Source organism: Diabrotica virgifera, chromosome 7 (assembly GCF_917563875.1).
Source record: "Diabrotica virgifera virgifera chromosome 7, PGI_DIABVI_V3a".
NCBI classification, from domain to species: domain Eukaryota; kingdom Metazoa; phylum Arthropoda; class Insecta; order Coleoptera; family Chrysomelidae; genus Diabrotica; species Diabrotica virgifera.
Genome location: NC_065449.1, coordinates 236,128,548 through 236,153,339, shown reverse-complemented (window position 1 = coordinate 236,153,339; position 24,792 = coordinate 236,128,548). Strand labels below are relative to the sequence as shown.

Genomic DNA, 24,792 nt, shown 5'->3' with positions numbered 1-24,792 from the left:
ATTTTGTAACCTTTTTTTGTCTAGGATAATTAAACCTTTACTTTCTCAACTCGCTTTATTAATTTAATCTTAGTTAAAGGATTAGATATAACCTTTTACCACCTCTTTATGGGGTGTGATTTTTGAACCAAAGCGTTGGTAACTAACATACAGTCCACAGAGGTCAGTGGGACCTTATTTAGTCATTAACAAATTGGGAATTTAACCCCCAGTTTGTCCATGGTCCTTCGAGCCGGATCTAAACGATAGAGTTTGAGAAATAGTACAGGTTTTATATCCAATTTTCAATTTATACTTATTTTATATTTTGGTTGATAAAAATGGATGAAGCAACGGCTCGTTCAAAGAAAAAGACGGGTAAATCGAATATTACTCGCGTAGAAACTTGGATTCGTGATCATTTAGATCAAATAAATAGTAAATTTGCCATAGCCGTGAAACTAGATATGCTAAAAGAAGCATTTCATAATTTTAATGACGGTTATAACTACTTAGAAGGCACATTGCCCGATGGAGGCAAATTAGAAACGCGAGAAGAGACAGACGCGCTTTATTTGGGGTGTTTTGACATTTTAAGCACGAAACTAGATTTATTGTCTAAAGATAGTTTAGATTTAGAGTCAGTTAGCACAAGCTCAACAAAAAATGTATCGCCAGTAGCCGTTAGACTCCCGGAGTTTTCAATCCACCCGTATTCAGGTAAAATAACGGAATGGGACTCGTTTTTTCAAATATTCGATATAACAATTTTAAAAAATGATTCATTATCAGATATTCAAAAACTGATGTATTTAAAATCATATGTTAGAGGTGAGCCGGCTAAATTAATATCAAATTTTCCGGTTGTTGCAAAAAATTTAAAGTTAGCTTTGGATACTCTAGTAGAGAGGTATGGAAATAAATATAATTTGACTAAAACATTATTTTTGGAACTACTTGATTTTAAACCGGTACCACAAAATGCAAATCACATACAACTTAGAGATTTATATATTCATGTGTCTAATAAACTTAAAACTTTGGATAATTTAAATCTAACTGATAAGGATAAATTAGATTGGATACTTATATTGTTAGTAGAACAAAAACTTGATAGCGCTACGCTAAGGTCTTTGGAGTTTTCACGGGAACAAAAGGCAGAAGTTAGCTTTGAGAAATTTTTAAATAAAATTCAGGAAAGAGCAACACATCTCGAAAATTTAGTACCGGTTAAGCATTCTGATGCATCTACATCGAATAAAAATAAGTCTGCAGCTCCCACTTATAATAGAATGAATAATAGAGTTTTATCTGCCACAGACAGTGGAAAAATATCGTGTAATTTCTGTTCATTACAGAATCATTTAATTTGCGACTGTAGAAAATTCAAAAAATTGTCGGTCTCTGATAGATTTAAATTTGTTAAAACAAATAAACTTTGTATTAATTGCCTTGAAGGCCAACATTACGTCACAGCCTGTCCCAGTAAAAAATCTTGCGTAGTGTGTCAAAAAAATCATGCGACATTATTACATTTTTCAAAGAGATCGTTGTCGCCTTGTTCCCAATTGCAAACAACGGAAATATTAAATTCTTCTCCGAGCCTCGCAAACGATAAAAATGTTAGTAATGGTAATAACGCGAGTATCGAATTTACGACTTTGACAATGTCTAATAAAAATTCGGTTGTCCTGTTGGGAACTATAAATGTTTTCTTATATTCAAAATATGGTCGTAAAATTTTGGTCAAAGCGTTAATTGATCCGGGTAGTCAATTATCTTTTATAACCGAAGAGCTTGCAAATAGATTAAAATATCCTACGCAGGAAAAGAATATGTCGATTTATGGTTTAGGAATTAGTTTAACGAGGTCACAAAAGACGGTCAATATCGTAATAAATTCGTCGGTAAATTCAGAAAAAATGAGAATGTCTTGTGGTATTTTGAGCAAAATAACAAATCCATTACCGCAGTTTGAAATTGATAGTAAAAAACTTTGCATTCCCTCTCATTTTGTTTTGGCAGATTCTCAATATTACGTGACGTCGGATATACATTTGTTGATTGGAGCAGATTATTGCTATAAAATATTGGTAGATGGTATGCACCACATGGGGGAAAACATGCCAACCCTTCAAAATTCAAGAATGGGATGGATTATAGCCGGTACAATACCAACTTCGTTTATAAAAAACCCTTCGAGTAAGAATTCACATGCACATCACGCATGTTTTGGAACTAAACAACTGGAGTCTATTCACACAAGTGAAGATGCATCACCATGCGTTTCATTGTGTATCTCTTCGAGAAATTCTGAGACTCTCGAGCACATTGTACAAAAATTTTGGTGCACTGAGGACGTTCCGAGAGAGAAGCCAAGTTTGAAATCCGATGAATTAATAGCGGAGAAAATATTTGTAGATAGCACAGTTGTACTTCCAGATGGAAGATATCAAGTAGATATGCCTTTTCGTACTCCTAACTCTTTTGGAAAGTTAGGAGATTCGCTGGCTATGGCTAAGAACCGTTTCTTTAATCTAGAAAAGAAGTTAGGTAAAAATAAATCTCATTTCGACGAGTATAAATCGGTTATTAACGAATATTTGCAACTAGATCACGCCAAAGTGATTCCCTTGAAAAAATATAATAAAAATTTTAATAAATATTTTTTGCCTCATTTCGCAGTCATACGCGAAGACAGTATTTCGACTAAAGTTAGAATTGTTTTCGATGCTAGTGGGAAAACCTCTACCGGTCTCTCACTAAACGATATAATGCTAAAGGGGTATCAGGTACAACCTAACTTGTACGATATCTTATTACGATTTCGCACTTTTAAATTTGTTTTAATAGGAGATATTGAAAAAATGTTTAGGCAAATAAAAGTTAATCCAAATCAAACATTTTTGCTAAATATTTTATGGAGAAATAACGTTAGTGAACAACTATCGTGTATAGAGATGCAAAGATTAACATTCGGCACGAATTGCGCGCCCTTTTTGGCTACTAGAATACTAAAAGATATCGCAAATAAAAATCAAGCGAATTATACTTTTGTCTCGCACATTCTAACAGAACAAACGTATATGGATGACATCTTGGCGGGTTGTGATTCTGTTAGTGAATTGAATAAGCTAAATAATGACTTAAGTACAGTGCTTAATGGATCTGGATTTACATTGCACAAAATTGTTTCAAACTTTACTGAGTTGTTACAAAAGGATCAGAATGTTTCAAACAGTTTCGAATTACAGAACATAGATCTGTCAAAGGAACACTCTAATAAGGTGCTTGGTTTAAGATATAATCCAGCTACTGATGTTTTGAGCTTTGTAGTACCGGAAATTGCGGAAAGTAAACCGATCACTAAGAGGAAGATTTTATCGTTGGTTGCTCAATGTTTTGATCCATTAGGTTTGTTGACACCATTTATCGTTAGAGGAAAAATTTTAATACAAAAGCTTTGGTTATTGAAAATTGGTTGGGATTCGGAAATCACAGAACCGCATTTGTTAAGGATTTGGGAAGAGTTTTGCTCGGACTTTATTCAGTTAAAAACAATAAGTATTCCTCGTTACGTTTTAACAAATTCAGATACTTGTAAAATAGAATTGCATGTGTTTTGTGACGCAAGTGAAGCGGCATATGCAGCAGTTGTATATATGAGAACGATTTACAGTAATGAATCAATCTCTTCGGTATTAATTACGTCAAAATCACGAGTCGCACCTTTGTTAAAAATGACGATTCCCAGATTAGAGTTGTGTGCAATAAGTTTGGGTACGCAGTTGGCTAGTTCTCTTAAGGGTCGTTTAAACACAGCGATAAATCAAACAACTTATCAAGGTCAATCGAGTTGTTGCAACTTATCACTGTGTGTAAACGGTGCATCGCACAACTTATCAAAGTTGGAGTTGGGTTGAAGGTGGTATCGCATTGAATCGCAGCGTCTAAACAGCGTTTCAACTTGTCATCACAACTAGTTGCTGTGACTTATCGTTGTGTTTAAACGACGCTTTAAGGATCGTTTAAACACAGCGATAAATCAAACAACTTATCAAGGTCAATCGAGTTGTTGCAACTTATCATTGTGTGTAAACGGTGCATCGCACAACTTATCAAAGTTGGAGTTGGGTTGAAGGTGGTATCGCATTGAATCGCAGCGTCTAAACAGCGTTTCAACTTGTCATCACAACTAGTTGCTGTGACTTGTCGTTGTGTTTAAACGACGCTTTATAGATATTTTTAAGGATCGTATTAGGATTGACGAATGTCATATATGGTCGGATTCAGAGATAGCTTTATATTGGGTTAATTCAAGTTCCTCAAGGTGGAATGTTTTTGTGGCAAATCGGGTAGCAGCTATACAGTCAATAAGGAAAAGTTTTCTTTGGCATCATGTTAAATCTAATTGGAACCCAGCAGACTTGCCTAGTAGGGGTGTAGTAGTGAAAGAGCTGTTGGTCCCTTCGCATATGTGGTGGCGTGGTCCTCCATTTTTATCGTCATTAGAGATAAATTATGAACAATTCAGAATGAATTTTGATTTGGAGAATATTTCCGAAGAAAAGAAGGTCGTATTGTCTAATATTCAAGTAGAAAATAGCTTTTGGTTATTAGCTTCGGAAAGATATTCATCGCTTAAAAAGACTCAACGTATTTTTGCATACGTTTTACGATTTGTAAAAAACTGTAAGTTGTCGAAAACTGATCCAAATCGATTAACGGAGGTTTTAACTCCCAGAGAACTAGATAGTGCAACAAATATTATAGTACGGGAGCTTCAACAACAATATTTTAGTAAAGAAATTTCTGACCTTAAAGTAAATAAAGTTTGTTCAAATAAAAATTTAGCTGCATTGACGCCCATGTACACTCTAGAGGACGGCTTCTTACGTGTGGGTGGACGATTGGAAAATGCTGACCTTCCATATGATCAGAAACATCCTATTTTGTTGCCAGCTCATAATCGTGTTGTTTCGCTTATGTTGAAAGAAATGCATGTAAAATTAGGACATGCAGGTGCGCAAACCACTCTGTCAAACTTTCGCCTAAAATTCTGGCCTCTTAATGGTTTAAGAGAGGTTAAAACAGTGATACACCGCTGTATGATTTGTTTTCGTTTTAAGTGTCAACCAATGACCCAAATTATGGCAGACATTCCCAAAGATAGGGTAACTGTCTCTAGACCTTTTCGAAAGGTAAGCATTGACTATGGTGGATACTTTTTAATAAAAAGCTCTAACCTTAGAAAAGCACCAATTACAAAAGCTTATATAGCTATTTTTGTTTGTTTAGTCACTCACGCAGTCCACTTGGAATTGGTTTCAAGTCTGACTACTCAGGATTTTCTATTAGCCCTGAAACGTTTTATTTCCCGTAGGGGAAACCCTACTGTTATTTATAGTGATAATGCAACTAATTTCTTTGGAGCACGTAATCAGCTTAAGGAATTGCACGAATTTTTGATAAGTAAAGAACAGAATAGTAGTATAAAAGATTATTGTCTAGAGAATTTAATAGAATTTAAATTTTTGCCTCCAAATGCTCCACATTGGGGAGGTTTACATGAGAGTGGAATTAAAAGCGCTAAGTTTCACATTTATCGATTACTTGGTAAAAATGTTGTTACCTTTGAAGTGTTCTATACAATGGTCGTGCAAATTGAAGCCATTCTAAACTCACGACCCCTTACACAATTATCGAATGACCCAAACAACATGGCATGTCTCACTCCGGGACATTTTTTGATTGGCACAAGTTTAACTGCATACCCGGAGTTGGATGTTACTTTGGTCAACGAAAATAGATTGGATGTGTACCAAAAGATTTCGCAAGCACAACAATTGTTCTGGAACAGATGGGTTACTGATTATTTAAATCAGCTACAGCATAGACCAAAGTGGAGAACATGCACTAAAAATCTTGAGGTCAATGAATTGGTTCTTGTTAAAAATGAGGAAAATCCTCCATTACTTTGGCCTCTGGGCCGTATTGTTGAAACATATATGGGACGAGACCAAAAGGTTAGGTCCGTCAAGGTAAAAACTCGGACGGGAGAATATGTGAGACCAATCACCAAGATTTGTCGATTACCTTCTTCCGATTTGTAGTTCTACAGAATTTTGTACATATTTATATTTTATATATATTTTTTATCGTTTTAGTATAGTTTCGTTTTGTAGGTTTAACGCAATTCAATACATAATATAGTAAGGTATTCTATTTAGTATATTTTGTAAACCTTGAATCAAGTCTACACTTAACTGGACAGGGCCGGACTCGGAATAATTTTGGCGGCTTCTGGTGAGGCATATATTATGTTGAGTTGAATATTGTTTTCTCTGGACAAGCCAGCGGGGGGAGAATGTTCCGGAAACGCGTATTTAAAATCTAAATTAAATATTAACGCGCCATACATTGAACTTGTCGATTCGTTGTTCCATTTTTATTGGCCTGACGGGCGAGAAATTGTCCTCGTCTCGTCAACTCGCTAAAAAATTTATCGCCAGTACCCTGACTCAATTAGAGTTGTACACATATTATGTGTAGTTAAAAATTTTTAGACCATACATAAAAATTGTATTTTGTTGTTTTGAATAAGTGTGTTTAATCATTTATTGTTTCTTAACTCCTTTATTTTATACAGGAGTAAATACAAAATTTCACGTAACTGTTCAGTTTGTAGTAGACTATATTGGAGTCTACTTATTTATTTGTGATTTTATTACCGCCAAATTCAGCAAAGAACTACCAGATTTGTGGTGTTTGGGCTAAGTTTGAGCCGTGGCCGTTCGAGACCAGCAGATTACTTCGACCAGCAGCAGTTCCTCGACTTGAAACCAGCCACCGGGAAGTGCAATAATGGGACTATGGTAGCTATACAGAACTTTTTGAGTAAACATTTTCAAATAAATTTACATTCATAGACATTTTGAATTTTGACTTCATATTCAGTACACGTTTAGATTGGTTCTTTTTTTTATTTAATTATTGTTTTATTTTGTAACCTTTTTTTGTCTAGGATAATTAAACCTTTACTTTCTCAACTCGCTTTATTAATTTAATCTTAGTTAAAGGATTAGATATAACCTTTTACCACCTCTTTATGGGGTGTGATTTTTGAACCAAAGCGTTGGTAACTAACATACAGTCCACAGAGGTCAGTGGGACCTTATTTAGTCATTAACAAATTGGGAATTTAACCCCCAGTTTGTCCACCTTTCAAAAAATCTTAAATTGGCTTAGAACTGTAGGATACAATATCCATTTTAGATGGAAATCTTTCAGATGCCAAAAACATTCTAGATTCACTCAAAAACTTACATCCTGATGTATGTACGTTGGAAACAATGGATAAACTTAAGTTTATCTTTAGAAAATCGACTAGACAGACTATACCATACCTCCCTCTTCTAATCATCCTTTTTAACAGAAGGTGGCTTCTTTCTATTGCTACATCCATAGAATACATGAACCTAGCATTATCAGATAATAGTTTTAAATAGTTAAACTAATGGTCACTCTACTACATTTGTGGATAACGTGCTGAACAAAAAAATGTTCTAATTCAGAAGTTTTGTACAGATCAAGACCATATACAGGTTATTGTTCAGATAATATTGGAAATATTGATCAGGCTTTATATATATAAATAAATTTAAAATTAGTTACCTTTATTTAAATAAATTAATAAAATAAGGACTCACCAGATGTGAAGAAACCAGATGCACTGTAACAACTGTTGGGTAAAGGTTGGATTTGATTGCTAATCAAACCCAACATTTGTGCCCCTACATCTGTGAGACGAGGCCTAAATGTGCCACCACCAGAGTGCAAGTATGTCTTTCTGAAAACAATTCATTAGTTCATTACTGATTAAGAAATGAATGGGTTAAAATCAAAGTGGTGTAAGGCATATTCTTGAAATGATGTAAGCCCTATTTTATAATCTTGATATTATATATATATAGACCTCTTCAGAGAAAAAGTGGTGTGTAAGTTTTTACTGTAAATACTTACACCACTTTTCCTGATGAAAAAATGTCTATTTATCAAAGTTATAAAGCAAGACTTCCCTCATTTCACAAATATGACTTACACCTCTTTGGCGTTAACACCCTCAAATACTAAACTTCTATTGTCTCAACACTAGGTTAGTTCCCATCATGAAATTAGTTTCATTGGATTATATTTTTATAAAAATATTCCACTCAGAAATAGTGTAATTCGACTGACCTGGTGTTAAGAGCTTTAAATTTAAGTATACCTACTTTGTCCGCAGTTTGGTGTCTCTTCAACTGGTCCAAAACCTTCTGCTCATTATATTTTTGAATCTGCAATGTAATTAATCCATATAGCTCTAAATCAACCGAAAGTTTTATACACTTACATTTTCCATTGCTACTTTTCAGTGTTCAGCTGCTTGGGAGTTCTGGGAAATTCAGCACTGGCATTAAATTCCAGTACTATTTTTTCCCAGGTTTCATTGTTTTGGTTGGTGGACATAGCATTGGTACATTATTTGTTTTCAATTATAATATGCTTGTATCTGAAAACAAAAATATAATTAGAAATTTGTTCTATAAGTTAGACAATTTCGTACTTACCTTCCAATTATTTCCAACAGCAAACATTTCTCTCTCTCAGTATAATTTTTGCGTGGAGGATTTCCGTTGGTATTGCTCATTTTTAATATATTTTTTAATTTTATAAATTATGTAGTTATTTACTGTGGATTGAAATTTTTTGGTTATAAAATGAAATTTTGAAGGATGACAGCCAATTGTGACAGTATCGATACCAAATCGTATGTCAGATAATCGATTTTCTACGATCATATAATTTTAAGATGATCGACGTTTGAGAAACTGGTCACTGGTTAAGAGTTGATCAAATCTAACAGCTCGATTAGATGATCGAAGATTTGAATAACGTTTCAGAAACCGGCTGTAAGACTTTATTTTGCTCCCCGTGCACAATTCTGTTTGATTAACAATATTGGTGTGTCCCGAAACTTATTTGAAAGTTTACGTAATCATTTACATATTTTAGATGTCAACAGCGACAAGAACACCAACGATAATCTTTGGAAAGTAAGGAAAATAATTACCAGCTTTGAAAAACGGTGCAAAAAATTAATGTTTAAAGAAATAATCTACATAGATGAGACAATTATACCATTCAAAGGACAATTTTCTCCAAAAGAGTATATTAGAGGCAAGTCAAATCCTTCGGGTATAAAAGTCTTTCATTTTTGTGTGGAATCAGGAATATTATAAAAGACAGAAATTGTTTGAAAAATTTATCATACAAGAGGCCAATAAAACATAATTTTTATACATGCTTTATCTGTAGTAATATATTATATATAATTGTATTTATTTATGCAGTATTAACCTCTTGGTGGCAGTTGTCACCCATTTGTAAAATTAAAAGTGGAGGGGTAAAAATTTTATAAAAAATATTTTCAGTATTAATTAATTGTCCAATTGAATAAAATACCAACAGAAAAATTTTACCTTTGAAAAAGAATTCAGGGCTGAAAGGGTTAAGTGCCTTGTCCTCCCACAACAATGGCGATCAGTCGCATGATTTTGACTCTGACACTCCATACCCCTGCACTGGCGGAGGTTCCCAAGACAGGATGTTCTTCTGCTTAAGGGGCCACGCTTTTCTTCTATCTTTCCTTGTATAATTACTTCCAGCATTACATATTTCGGATTTCTCATCACGTGGCAAAGTATTCTAGTTTTCTTTTTTTAATGATATTCAGTACTTCTCTTTCTTTGTTTAGCCGTTACCTTTCAGCTTGTTTTGTTACTCTGTTCATTCACGATACCCTCATTATTTTGCGGTAAGCCCACATTTCAAAAGCCTTAATCCTCCTGCACATTATTTCCGTGAGCGTCCATGCTTGCATTCTAGAGAACAAAATGCTGAACACATAGCAGCGTAATAAGCGTATTCTTAACGCAATTTTTAGGTATCTGTTGGTTATTTTTCCATTTTCCTAAATGATGTTCTTGCTTGCTCTATTCTACATTTGATTTCCTGTAACAAGTCCCATCTTTCATTATGGTAGGGTAGCCCAAGCGGGGATATTTTCAGTTACTCGAGAGCGTCAGATTATGACATGGCGAGAAACCTTGTACCCCGTAAATGTACCTTTACCATACATTGGATCTTAATACAGGGGAGTTCTTTAAGGGTGGCCCGAAAAAAATATGTATTCTTTATAACTCGAAATCGTTATATTAAGATAAGGTAAGTTAAGTACATGCAGAACCGTGTATATTTCAAAAATCTGACGGTTTCAGCGGGTAAGGAAATGGCTGAGTCACAAAGTTTCACAATAAAAAAGCGAATATTTCGAGAAATAAACATCAGATCAAAAAACTAAAAAATATATTTTCAATATTTTTGAAAAATCTATCAAATGATACTAAATACGACCATCCATGGAAAGGGGTGGGGGGTTTTAAAATTTTAAATGGGAACCCCGCGATATTTCGCGAAATATTCATCAGATCGAAAAACTATAAAATACACGTATTAAATATTTTTGAAAAATCTGTGAGATGACACCAAATAGGACGCCCCACGGGGGTGGGGGAGAGGTGCATTTTTTATTGCAGATTTTGATTCCTCACGTAAAAATTAGTAACTTTTATTCGACATTTTTTCGAACTATGGACAGATGGTGCTATAATCGGAAAAAAAGATTGTTGGAAATGGAAAATGGAAAGTCCCCACTTAAATGGAAAATTTTACTTAACTTCTTTTGGTTTTATGACCTAATCTTCACAACCCAATAGTTCCCCATAACGCTCGAGTAACTGCAAAAACATACTTTCCTCCCCTACTATTAACCCAGCAGTCTAAGTACTTGAATGCTTGTACTTTCTGCACCATGTCTCCACTTATTCTACTATTTGCCAAGTTATTAGCTATATTTTTGATTTTTCTGATGGCTAGGATGAGTGCCTGCAAATCATTTGTGTCCGTTGCTAGCAGAACTGTGTCACCAGCGTATCTCAGATTGTTGATGACTATTCCATTGGCAAATATATCCTCTGTTCTGTCTTCTACTGCTTCTTTGAAGATATTTTCTTCATACAAATTAAACAGAAGCGGGGAGAGGTCGCTAAAACAATCAGCAGGAATAATTAGGCTGAACTTTAAGAAATATTATAAACCTATTTCTTAAACAGCATGAAAAAGGTAAATATCGCATTTTGTCACCTACTTGTAATAGCAATATAATCACTTATTACATAGATCCTTTCTAGATGTGAATATGCTGTTATTATTTTTTACTTTATACCTATGCGGGTCCGGCTTCTTCAATTCAATTTCTCCAAGAGTTTCTATCTTGGACAATCTCAATATTAATCCCCTTAAATGACATGTCATTCGTAAGCGTTTTCTCCAGATCTTCTTTGATCTTTCTCTCCTACTCCTCCCAAGAATCCACAGACCAGAAATTCTTGGTATGGGGTGACGAATATGTCGAAGTTAAACATGTCTAAACCATCTTATCTGATTTTGGCATCACTCCATACCAGTCCTAGGCTTCCCTTAATGTACTTATTCTTAATTTTACTCTTTTTTGTCACTCTATTCATCTATAGAAGCATTTTCATTTGTCATATGAATTTCTTGTTTCCTCCTTATTTTGGCTGCCCAGCATTCAGTTCCGTACATAATAGCTGGCGTTATGGCAATTTGATTGAATTTTCCCTTTAACTTCAATAGAATTTTTCTTTCACAGAATACACCCATCGCTTCATTCCACTGTATCCATCCAACCATAATTCTACTGCATCTCCATCTATTTCCTCATTACTCCATGATACAAGATTTTCGGGCGTTTAATGCGAGATGAGAAAGTAAAGGTAATTGACAACATTTCAGAGTTTATTAATTTCAAAATGATAGATTTTAAAACAGTAAATTAAATGTGACAATTTCTTATTAGATTATTTTGGAATGTAATCTTCTGGTTCTGAAGTATAAATTTGAACTCTATAGGTTGATTGTAGCACAGAAGAAAAATCAAGACGAAGTCCTACATACCTAGCTCCAACTCCTCCTTGAGTTAACACCGGTGTGATATTATTATCGAAGTATATCTGAAAATAACGTCAACAAATATTATAGTCCACAGTACATAGTCCTTTTTTAAAAATGATTACAAATGTTTTAAAAACGATCTTAATTGCTTCGTTTGTGTGAGTCTACCACTTTCTGAAAAATTTCAAGGTGCAGGTTGCATGCAGGGTGGATCGAAAAATCGGAGTTTCGAAAACTGTTTTGGAATAGAGCGAAAAAGTTGCCAATTAATGTTACAAACCTAATCTATATTTGCGATTTTTCAAAAAAATTTCATCTTCTGCCCTCTACTGGGGGTTGAAAAAATGAAAAAAAAAAATAAAAAATACGAACTTGATTTAAATCAAAAAGTTAAGTGATAAGTACATGTTATTATTATAAAACTGATATCCAATTGCAATATTTTTGAAATATGTCATATTTATTCTTCTACCCACTCCCTACCCTCCCCCTTAATATTGATTATCTATTGTTTGTAGTCTCTTTTGGACTCAAATTTTGGCATATCTTTGCGCGAATCAATTTTTGCCTTGATAAAATTTTCTCTTTTTTGTGACCCAATAATCGACGAAGATGCTTCAGTTACGAGCTTCACGATTCTCTCTACAGATTGGGTGTGACAGGGAAATGTAGCGATGTCAATGATTTTTTCAGGAGATCCGGAAATAATATTTTTCAAATCCTCTACTTTCAAACCTTGAAGCAATGGAGGGCAAGTTATTTTATTGTTTTGTTAATCAGTAAAATCAATATAGTCATCTGATTCAAAATTAATTTTTGGAATAATAAAAGATCGGATGTTAGATAAATTATTATTGGCCTTAATTTTTTGCATTGAGAATGCGACGAAGTGCAAGTTCTCTTATATGCGGACGAGCGTCATGCAGCCTGCATAGCAGAAGATTTTCCGGATGTACAAAATAGGCATTTCTTTGAATTACTTTGAAAACTTTTCAAATTTTGCTCTAAGTATCAACTACGCTTAATTGTTTGTAAAACATGCTTTGCACCATTCACACATGATGAATTGCATTATTTGATCTGAAACCATAAAAGAGCATAAACCGTGACAATAAATTTGGTCAGTTCCTTTAATTCTAATGTTGGATTTTCAGTGCTGACATAAAGACGTATAATGCGATTCACCAAAGTTAGCCATCGAGAATGACTTAACTTTCCAGGGCTTTGGTTTAATAAATCTAGAGAACATTCCCCTGTAGAAATTGCGACACAAATTTGAAACAAATATATCTGATCGGAACTTAAGTCAATTAAATCTACTTGTGGTAACTCACAGCATATTTTCGCAATGCACTATTTGATTTCCTATAGTTCCTGCAAAAGCTCTTGGACTTTGAGTTTGACCGTCAAGCTTTTGGAAAAGATGCCGTAACAGCAATTCATTAGCGTGAAGCTGACAGATAAATCTTTGTAAAGGGCGGCCAAACTTTAACTCTATAGTTGAGAAATTATACCATTTTTTTACGTATTTACCACAGTTTCATCATATCCTACTACCACTAGTTCCTCTAGATTTTACCTATGACTCTCTAAAAAGTTCACAATACTTTGATAAATGCTTAGAGCAGATCAAGAAGGGGTACTGTGTGGCCTAAAAATATAGAGCCTGGCTCTTGAACTAATGAAACGTGCTCTTCAAGTGCGGTACTTCTGTGTGGCTTGCCTTCAATATATTCGATAAGGAAGGTTTTATCTTTCCTATCGTCCAAATATTATGGCCTTCAAAGTTTCGGGGGAGTTTTGCATAAAACCTTTTCTTGATTGATCTCTTGCTCTTCTCAGTTTGTTTCTTGAAAGTCCAAAGTCGCAGCACCCCCGCACTCCGAAGATGGGCCTATAGACTAAACAAACCAGGGCCGCCAGGACCGGGCTTCGGTTAATAATGACAAAAAATTGTTTTTTTCCTTTTTCAAAAGCCTGTAGAGGACAGAAGATGTATATAATTTTATTCAAAAGTCGTAATAATACTTTCTTATTGTCGATACTAAAGCTAAATTTTGGTGGGTATTCCAATTCAATTTGTCAATTCTTTTTTTATTTTGTGATTATTACTCCAACATTTTTTTTTCGTTTTTCAAGATGTAATTTTATCAAAAAGTTATAATAACACTTTTTTATTGTCGTTACTAAAGGAATCTTTTGGTGGGTATTCCAGATCAATGTGTTAATTTTTTTAAAATATTGCGATAATCGATCCAGCCTATTGCACGGGTTTCAGCACGCCCCACGCCTAAATGTGGCTCTAGCGCGGTTAGGTTTTGTTATTGCAAAACTATAATTTTTAATTTTATTTAAAAGATTATGCGTTAGAATAAACTAAATTATTTTTGTCGGACAAAAAAGAGTCGTCGAGTCCAACACCCACAAATTGTCATTCTAACGCGGTACAGTTTTGTTATCACAAAACTCTTAATTTTCAAAAACGTATACCTTAACATTTTCAATTTTTTTGCAATCCGAAAATGCAGCAGCATTATACTCTAGTTAAATCGGAGAGTGCAGGAAGAGTCTATACCGGTTTCGAGAATTTTTTCTCCTCATCAGTAGTCCCTTACCATCTTCTCTCCAATTCAACCAGGTACCTCGCTTTCGGCCTTTCCGAATTTCAAAGAAAGAAATGCGTTGGATATCGTAGAGACATCAACTAAGAAACAAAATAAGTTTTCAATCAAGTAGCACAGAAAACGACAATAAATATCGTTCTTATCGTTCTTATAAAACCAGATTGAAAACATGTGGAACTTATCTGGTTACTACCCCCGTGATTTTCAAAAATTATTAATCATGCCAACCACTTGGAACTTTTGGAACGTGAATAATTTAAAATTTCCTCATCTTAATTTCGTCTTGGCACCCGTATGATTTATAATTTTTGAAAATCACGGGGGTAGTAACCAGAGAAGTTCCACCTGTTTTCAATCTGGTGGTATGGAGACGATATTTATTGTCGTTTTCTGTGCTACTTGATTAAGAACTTATTTTGTTTCTTAATTTTCAATTGAAAATATTGATAATTAAGTACTAAAGATTGTCGATCCCTTGTCTGACAAATTTACAGCCTTATTTCTTTGTCGGACAACACAGATATGTTAATTATAGACCTGGATCCCGCGTACCAAAATAAGTTGATTAATAGCAATCTGAAAATTTGTTAATAGCTTAACGGTTTCTAGTCGGACAAATTTTGATGTATGGGAACAATGGAACAGGGTAAGTTTTAATTCTAGAACAGGTTAAAAATTTGGAACGTCTGACTACGAAAACTTCCCATGTATTTTGTCGGACAGAACATCCAATTGATTTGTTACCCTTTCATTAAACTCTCATGCAAAAATCAGATTGGTATTAATCACCAACTGGGCATTTGTCCTACACGTAGAACATGTCAAATGAAAGGAATTATGACAGGTGATAAATAGCAGTTTGATTTTTGCATGAGAATTAAATGAAATGGTAACAAATCAATTGGAAGTTCTATCTGACAAAATACATGGAACGTTTTCGTAGTCTGACATTCCAAATCTTTAACCTGTTCCACAATTAAAACTTCTCTTGTTCTAGTGTTCCCATATACATCAAAATTTGTCTGACTATACACGGTTAAGCTATTAACAAATTTTCAGCTTGCTATTAGTAAACTTTTTTTCTACGCGGGATCAAGTTCTAATACTGGACCTACTGGTTTCCTGAATTAAGATTTAGGTATGGACCGGACTAGCTACTACATCTACTCGTTTTTGTATTTAACTATTTTAAGTGACAAAGAACTGCCACCTCAATAAAAAACAGCCTTTGGCAACCACTATCCTGCTCTGAATCAATACGAAAACCAACCGTTTTACTAAGCAAAGCAATATGAAGTAATTTGATTTTAGATCTGTAGCGACATCTATTCATCACAGAGAGAAGTCGTAAATCCGAAAATCTAAAACCTTTATCTTTGGAACCAAGAGTTTGGCGCTAACCTGAATTCGTAGCTCCTAAAATTTGCAATTGAATATTATTTATTTGCAATGATATTAAAAGAGTAGCCGGAATAAATTGGAAATATGTTTCTCAGGATAGAGACCGATGGAAGGAGTTGGGAGAGGCCTATGTCCAAACGTGGACAATAGAAGGCTAAGAAGAAACGAAAAAGAAGAAGACAAATTTGCAAACGAACGATAAATGAGGCAGACTGTAACGGGTGCAAAGGTCATTAGTATTTTCTAATCACTGACTTTCGCTACGCACTGTATGTTAAATACGTTAAATTCATATTTGTTTATCAATGAATCGTAAGTTTCTAACAGATCTTTCGTATTACGTAATTCGTTTTCTCACAATTTTAAATTTTGTGTATTTTGTTTATCTGACCGTTCTCTGAAATGTGACGTAGTTTTTCTCGTTTCTCAGGAGTGTTCGTATCTCTATTTTTTTATTTATCTAACACCGTCAAAGGAATTTTGCTCATAATTCTTAATAAGTAGAGCACGTATTTATTCCTCGGCTCAGTATCAAAAGGATTTAATGACTTTGTGAGACAGAAAGTCTGGAAAATGTTTATGTTAGAGCTAGGGTGTTGATGTAATAAATTCCATAAGTAGCGATAGGGTCAAGTGCCTGAGTTGAGATTATTCGTTAAAGCTGACATAAGCATTTTTGATGGGAACGTAGAGGAAACTGCTTACAGATAATGAGTGGGTTCCTATTGGCTGACATATAATTAGAGGTTTGTCAGAGATCGATTTTATTCTTTTCTATTGGTGAAGATTTTGATTAATTGGTTGCAAGTCTCTTGATTTGTCGTAGAATTGTCTTTGGGAGGATTGAATGATTTCTGGAGAGGGCGTTGAATTTTAGAAGATTGGAGTTTGGGGAGATCGAGTTAGTAAGTTCCAGTAAGGCTGTCATCGAGTTCAGGAGTGAGAGCTATCGACAAGAAGATCTTACCGGTGCCTCGGGCCGCCAATATGCGGTTACCGGCAAAATTAGTAGTGCAGTTCCAGTTAGGTTTTTGCAATTTTATTGCAGAAGTTTTTGTGTTTAGTTAGTGTTTTGTACCAGTATGGCTTAAGCAATCTGCAGGCCCCGGCGTTCAGCTGTTTTTACGCGATATTTTTGTACCACTATTGGTACCATATTTCTTTACATGCAAGCAGAAGTTAAGAAGTTTTCTTTTGATGTTACTAGTTCAACACCCCAGTTAAAGCCTAAAGTTTGCTAGTATTTTTTGTTTCCGTTAATTAACTAGATAACAAATTCTTTTTTTTTTAAATATTTCTGATCGAGTAACTGCTAATTTATTTTGAAAATGCTGAATTTTTCTATAAAAGTTTTTTGATGAACTGTGGAGTTTTTTTAATGAACTATGGAGTTTTTTTTAATGAACTATGGATAACCTGATGTACTTTTGTTGTATCAATTTAGTGACTTTAGTGAAGTGAAATCGCGCTTTGAACTTAACAACCACCAAAAAAAATCAGGACTGATAAACAAGGTATATTTTGTAAACTTTCTATTTTATTTTTTTTTTTTTGTAATCACGATCTCTATTTGTAGCCCGTAAGAGATCACAAATTTAGATTCATTTTTTTTTTGTTTTAATAAATAATGTTTAATTTGCTAAATACAATCTTATTATTTCTCTTTTCCTTCTCTCTTGTATCGTAAGAACAATAAAGAATTGGCTGAGTATAGAGTAAGATAAGGTAAGTTACGTTATAAATATTTTGTGTATTGTGTATATTCTGTGTGAATATGTTTTTGTTTTATTTTGATTTAACTATCTACCTTTCCTTTATTATTTCTATTTTTTGCATAATTTTTAGTTTCGTTGAGGTAACCAGTGGCGCCCAATATTATATTTTTTTGACATTCTTATTTTGAGTTTTATAATTTTTTTATTTTTTTTATTTCTAAGCTAATAAGAGTATATTAAAAACACCCCTTAAAAATCCACCCCACATCTCTTCCGATTCTGAGCTACCGTGGACAATTGTTCTCCAAAGTGCATAACACGTCATATGTTCTTGTGACATATACCTAAACATCGTGTCAAATTTTAATTTTCCATCAATGTTTCACTGGCATCTGACGTGTTAATGTTATAAGACTAGGGGGAATCTAAGATTTTATTCCACGACTCATCAATTGGTACAATTCCATCGAATTTTGATCCCTTGTATTCAGATAGGAGTAAAACTAAAAGATTATGAATAACAGATAATATTTAATTCAATTTCACAGGCAACCACTATCCTCTTACGTGTGCTTCAATCTAGTTTCACCCAAGATTCAATGTAATTTTATCTAGATAAATTGACGAGTTTTGAAATGCAACTTTAGATTCTGCAACTCTAGTCTGCTTTATTCGTCATTCTTTTGCTTTGCAAATTTTAGAATGCACGAATTCGGCTTGCCGTCATAAACTTGATTCCGACGATAGAAGTTATAGATTTTTGGATCTAAAGATTTCTCATTGTGTTTAGAAATTTATAATCCTCTGCTATAAAATCGGTTGCTTTAGTAATATGTATATTGAATGGTATTTAATAATGATTTTTGTTCTAGTATACGTACCACTATACACGTAATTTGTGATTTAAACATCCCTGCTGGAATTTGTTCACTGATAATCCCATGAGAACTTGATGATATTTGTTCGTCAAAGGTCAGGACTCCTCTAAAAAAAATAATATTATGTTATATAAAAACGGATAAAATCCTCTGAAAGCAAACCAATAAACAATAATATAAGAGAAATATTAGAGGAGACAAATATATTAATATATAGTTAAAAGTAAAGGGACATAACGAATGCATGTGGAAGAAGAATGTTTAGAAGGATGGGTGGAGTGACAAAAAAGGAAGTCTAGGGGTTAAACCAATTAATGCCAAAATGAGAGAACATAGGATACGATGGTTCGGTCATATTCAAAGATGATACATTAATTATGCCATATGTACTTATAAAGAATTGCTGATATGCGGATTACTGAAAGGAGTAGGAGAGAAAGTCCAGGGAAGATCTGGAGGGAGGAAGGTCATACCGGTAAAGAGGATTGACATTGGTATAACCCACGATAGAAACTTATGGATAACTGTAATTAGGGAGGCCGACTCCGTATAACACAAAACTTGATTTATATCAACCGGTTGAACAGGCGGGATTTCTAAAAGGGTTTGGTACTAACGATCACTTACAAACCATCATAACACTGGTAGAAAAACCACAGAATATAATGCACCTTTACTTATGCCATTTATTGACTTTCACAAGGCTTTCGATAGTATTGAAACTTCGTCCTTTTTGTCAGCCCTGAAGGATGTTCGAATAGACTCTCGGTAAACCACACTCATATAAAACATTTATGAACAGGCCACATTCTACATTAAACTCAATGAAGACGAAATAACTGAAAAAATGCGCCTTGGTGAAGGTATTAGACAAGGTGATACTATTTCACCAAAGCTTCTCACCTTAGCATTGGAAAATGTATTCAAACAGCTCGACTGGGAGGAAATAGGCCTAAACATTGATGGTGTACGTTTGAGTCATTTGAGGTTTAGGTTTGGGGATGACATAGTATAATTTAGTACAGATATCAAGGAACTGGAGCAAATGTTGAAGGAATTAAACCAGTAGTCAAATAAAATTGGTCTCAAAATGAACCTTCAGAAAAAAAAATAATGAATAATTTACAAACTAATCTTGTTATTGACAACGTCAGTTTTGAAAATGTAAACCACCTTGGACATACCATTAATCGGCAAAGAAAACCATATAGCCGAAATAAAAAGAAGCATAGGTACAATTGTCTTGGGTAGCTTTCGGCAAGTTTAGCCTTATTTTGAAAAATAAAGATATACCAATGTGTCTAAAACGTAGAGTTTATGACAAATGCATCTTACATATAAATATATAATATAAACTGGGAAGAAAACCTTGAGTAGCTCAGTATAACCCAAAGAGCGATGGAGAGGGCCATCCTAGGAATTAGTTTGAGAGACAGGATTCGGAATATCGACTTTCGTGAAAGAACAAAGATTACTGATGTCACAGAACGTATAGCAAGGCTCAAGTGGCAATGGGTGGCGAGATAATCACAACAAATGGACAAAAAAATTAACAAACTGAAGACTAAGAGAGAACAGGCAGACCGCAGAAGACGTGGGCAGATGATATCAAACAAGTCGTGGGCAAGCAGTGGATGAGAATTGCCAAGAGTAGAAATCGATGGAAGCAAATGGAAGAGGCCTATGGCCAGCAGTAGACGAACACAGGTTGAAAAATTAGAAGATTCCGTATAAGCATAAAGGCAAAGAAAATAATCATAATGATGTGTTTTAAAATAAATTTATTTTAAAGTAAAGTTGTAATTAACTTCTAACAAAAACAGTAAAAAAATTTATGTTAAAAATAAATAATCTAAATAAAATTATACTATGTACTTACTTATTATCAGTATCTAGACACTCTATAAATGTTTTGCATTGGACATGTGCTACAATGCAGCACACGAAAATTAAAGTAATAATCGTTTTAGACATTGTATTAATTTCAAAAAATATGTCGAACTATAGACAAACTCAAAACATTTATAATTATCTTTCAGATTTTTATATATAATCAGAATATACTCAGCGATAAAGGAGTTTAGTAATCAATAGATTAATGGTGACCTATCAGATCTGCTGTTCAAGATTTCAGCAACATATAATTCCTAGACAATAATATAGAAATATTTTTAAGAAAAACACTCTAAAAAATTAGAATATCGATAATTTCACAATGCATTTTAACTTACCTAACTTACTTACCTAACTTAACTAACCTGTTATTAAGGGTTTAATACGTAATTGCACCAACAGATTTTAAGCTTAAGACGATAATAAGATAAAAATTAATGTAATATAATTATAATATAATATAATAAGAATATTATTATTAATTATATATAAGAATAATAATAGATCAATTGATAATAAGAGAAGCGAAAATTATCGTTCAACGTAAAACGTAAGAGATATACTTAAGGCAGCCCTATCTATAAGCTAAGCTGGGCTAAACTGGAGCTTAAAACCCGCTTTACACCAAAAATAAATTGATGAAGAAACTGACCAACTTCTTTAAGGTCAAATTTTACGTGTAAAAATTGTGTGGTTTGTGGTACAAAGCACAATTTAACATCCAATTTTACCCACAGATCACCTAAAGTGTTGTGTGATTTTACCGTAAATCAAAAGAAAATGAAGGAATTTGACGAAATAGAACATGTTCTATTATAGAACATGTTTTATTTTATTAGTCAAATTCCTTCATTTTCGTTTTGTACACGTCAAATTTGACCTTGAAAAAGTTGGTCAATTTCTTCATCAATTTAGTGTTGGTGTAAAGCGGGTATAAGATCTGTTGGTGCAACCAGGCATAAGTGAAACTACAAAATAAAATAATTGTAAACCTAATCATCATGAATTGTATTAGAGCCCTATTGTAAAGTATCAACCTTCCCAAATCTATTTCACCAGTTTAGCCTTATCCATTGCCAAACATTTGCAGTTTGTTGCAACTATTTTCTAGCATCATCGTCTACACCATTTATATATTTTTATTTCTTCATATTGAGTCATTCACAGAACGTGCAAATCCATTTGCTTTATTCACTTTATCTTCTACTCCTGTTTCGAGCTTAGTGTGATGCCTAGATATTTAAACTCCATGACTTGTTCTATTATCTGAACCTCCAGCTCTAATTTACATCTTAGTAGATTGGCTGTTATAATCATCGTTATACTAAATTGGGGCAGCATTTACATATACATAAATTTGTAAAAATCATATTCACTTCGAGAGATTATAATCGATTCGTCTAGTACAGTGGTCGGCAAACTTTTTAGCCAAAAAGCCAAATATAAACATCACAACAATTTAAAAGAATTGGGAGCCAAATCGGCTTGTTCAGCAAACTTTTATTACACTAAATCAAGCTAAAGGGTCTAGTCGGTCTAGTCTAGTAGATAGTGAAAAATGCTCCCAGCGATATTCCAAAAAAAACACGTTCTACATCAAAAAGTATTCGACCACAAAATATTTTAACCTCTAGCCCCATCCATAACCTTCCAAAAAATTAAAACGTGTTTTTTCGTTTTTTGACAATATCTTCGATTCTAATCATCGTAAAAACTTCTGTTTTCTTTCGTTTTGTAAGGTTTTATTTACTACAACACTGTATTTTTTACAAAATTGTTGAGGAAAAATCCATTTTTTTAATGTTGATATAGTCCAGAAAGCCACTGCTCATCCGATAGGAAAAATATTCTAATTTGGATTTTTTGCAGAATCTTACTCAAAAAGGACTCCTTTTAACAAATTTGCATGTTGCCAGGACCAAAAGGTGGTCAAAAATTTTTTAAACGTTTTTTTTTTTGTTTTTTTCCTAAAATTATTTTTGAAGTTATACTTCTTTACCGGCGAAAGAGGGTGAATTTTTATATGTTCAAACCTATCAGCCCGGCGCATGCGCATTATAACTTTGTTCTGATTGGATGTTCAAATGACATGTCAAAAATTATCCGATATGGCAGCTGTAGGACAGCTGTGGTTTGGAGGTTAAGGTAAAGGTAAACAAATGTATAATATATTAGATAAAAAAGGGTTCAAGGCAGGTTTAGTTTATATTCGATTCAGAGTTGGACTACCATCTCCATATAGCAACTATTTCAGCATCCTTATGCATCATCAGTGAAGTTTATGCAGTCACAACTCTGAAGGGAATATAAACATTCTGCCTCTTTTAAGGCAAACCATCGCGATGCAATGAACCCACCTTTTGAGACGCAATCTAGCGACATCTCTCGTATTACGAGGAAAACAACGAAAAGCCCCAGATACAAAGTTTACTACTTTTTAAACAATTAGAATAATTGAAATAAAAATATAATAAACAATATTTTAAATCTAAGACTTTTCGTTAACAAACTGCTTTCCGGCTGCATCCCATATCTCCGGATTTTACAATATATAATCACGTAGAGACGACGAAAATAGGAGAAAGCAAATAGAGGACACTTAGGCCACGCATTTACCTTCTCTTCGTCTAGGAAAAGGACCGAGAGACAGTTTCTAAATACTCAAAAACTGAGCAAAATGAAAAAGATAAAAAAATAATAAAAAAAAAATAAAAAATAAAAAAAAAATAAAAAAAATAAAAAAATAAATAAAAAAGAAATTAAAAAATTTAAAAAAATAAAAAAGATAAAAAAAATATATATGTATACACCGTTCTTAGGCGTCAACGCCCTTCGGTAGGGATCTATGGAGGAGTATCACCAAGCCGGAAGCCCTTATCCCTTCCCGTACCGCTCCTCCATAGGCCGATCAGACGCCAGTGTATTCCAGACCAAGCCGTAGACTCTATTGAGTTTTATACTACGGCGTTGGCCTTTTATTAATTTCATGACCTAGCTGAGGCTCGAACCAGCGACCGCAAATCGCAAATCCACTAAACTTGTCGATCGACTGAGCCCCAGCTAACTGGACCGTCAAGACCGACAAAAGACCGTAAAAAAAATATAAAACATATAAAAAAAAAAATAAAAAAAAGATAAAAAAATAAAAAAAAAGATAAAAAAAAATAAAAAAAAATCAAAAAGAAAAAAAAAATAAAAAAAATAAAAAAAAAATAAAAAAATAAAAAATAAAAAAAAATAAAAAAATAAAAAAAATAAAAAAATAAAAAAGATAAAAAAATATATATAATATATTAGTTTTATTGTTGTGAAGACAGAAACAAAAAAGTTTATAATATTGTAGTGACTTTTAAATAGTTTTTAAAAGCAACAGGTACGTAATAATTGTTAATGTATCATGGGTATAAACCTACCTATTTGATCTGCCAAAATACATAGTATGTAATACTTTTATTTATATAATTTGATTACCATCAAAATTTCTATCAATATCCACCTAATATATTGTTTTCTTACTCTATGTTTTGTTGTATTTTTTCAATTCTAAATCATTTCAATTCAAAATTAAAATAATTTGATCAATTTTTAAAATATCAAAATATCACAAGTTTAATCCGTTTAGTTAGTCGATCTTCGTAAATAATGACACATAGTGTCCGTGGCTAAGCGTTGAAGGCGAATGAATTCCAATACCAACCGTGCTTATCAGCGCTGGTTCGAGTCCCAATAGAAACTTTCTTTTTTGTTTTTTTTTAATACATTTTATGATTGTAAGTATATTTATTATATAATTGTATTATCAGAAAATACGTATTTAGTTAAAAAAAATTTCGACAATTAATTTTCAGACATCATTTGTGGCTTGTTTAATGTTGTGTGTGTTTTATTCTTTTATTATTTTAATTTTTGGCACTGTTCTAATAAAAATGTTTGAGAAGTAGTAAGTATAAATTAGTTTAATATTTAAACAAAATATAAATAAAAAGTATAATAATTTCGTTTAAATCATATAATAGAAGTATAACTTCTTACGTGCGTACAAAGTACACACACATTCTTTTTTTTTGCATGGAACAAAGTTTTTTTAGGTTTTCTGGATCATTCCAAACAGAAAAGGTCTTTAGTGACTTTTTTCTAAAAATGATAGTTTTTGACATATAAGCGATTAAAAATTGAAAAATTGCGAAATCGGCCAATTTTAACCCTCAAAAACTATGTGAAAAACTA

At 33.3% G+C, this 24,792-nt stretch overlaps 2 protein-coding genes across 2 annotated transcripts; one reads left to right on the top strand and one right to left on the bottom strand.

Moving 5' to 3' along the window:
• Positions 1-320: 320 nt before the first annotated feature.
• LOC126888725 (uncharacterized) lies at positions 321-6,756 on the top strand. Its single transcript, XM_050657114.1, has 3 exons — positions 321-1,317; positions 1,438-2,451; positions 6,629-6,756. The coding sequence occupies exons 1-3, from the start codon at positions 321-323 to the stop codon at positions 6,754-6,756; spliced, it is 2,139 nt and encodes a 712-aa protein (XP_050513071.1).
• A 5,129-nt stretch (positions 6,757-11,885) lies between these two features.
• On the bottom strand, positions 11,886-20,806 carry LOC126888244 (uncharacterized). The gene is made up of 3 exons (XM_050656338.1): positions 20,552-20,806; positions 18,676-18,778; positions 11,886-12,113 (listed from the first exon to the last, which is right to left on the bottom strand). Exons 1-3 carry the CDS (start codon positions 20,644-20,646, stop codon positions 11,961-11,963), a joined length of 351 nt encoding a protein of 116 aa, XP_050512295.1. The 5' UTR covers positions 20,647-20,806; the 3' UTR covers positions 11,886-11,960.
• Between the last annotated feature and the right edge of the window lie 3,986 nt (positions 20,807-24,792).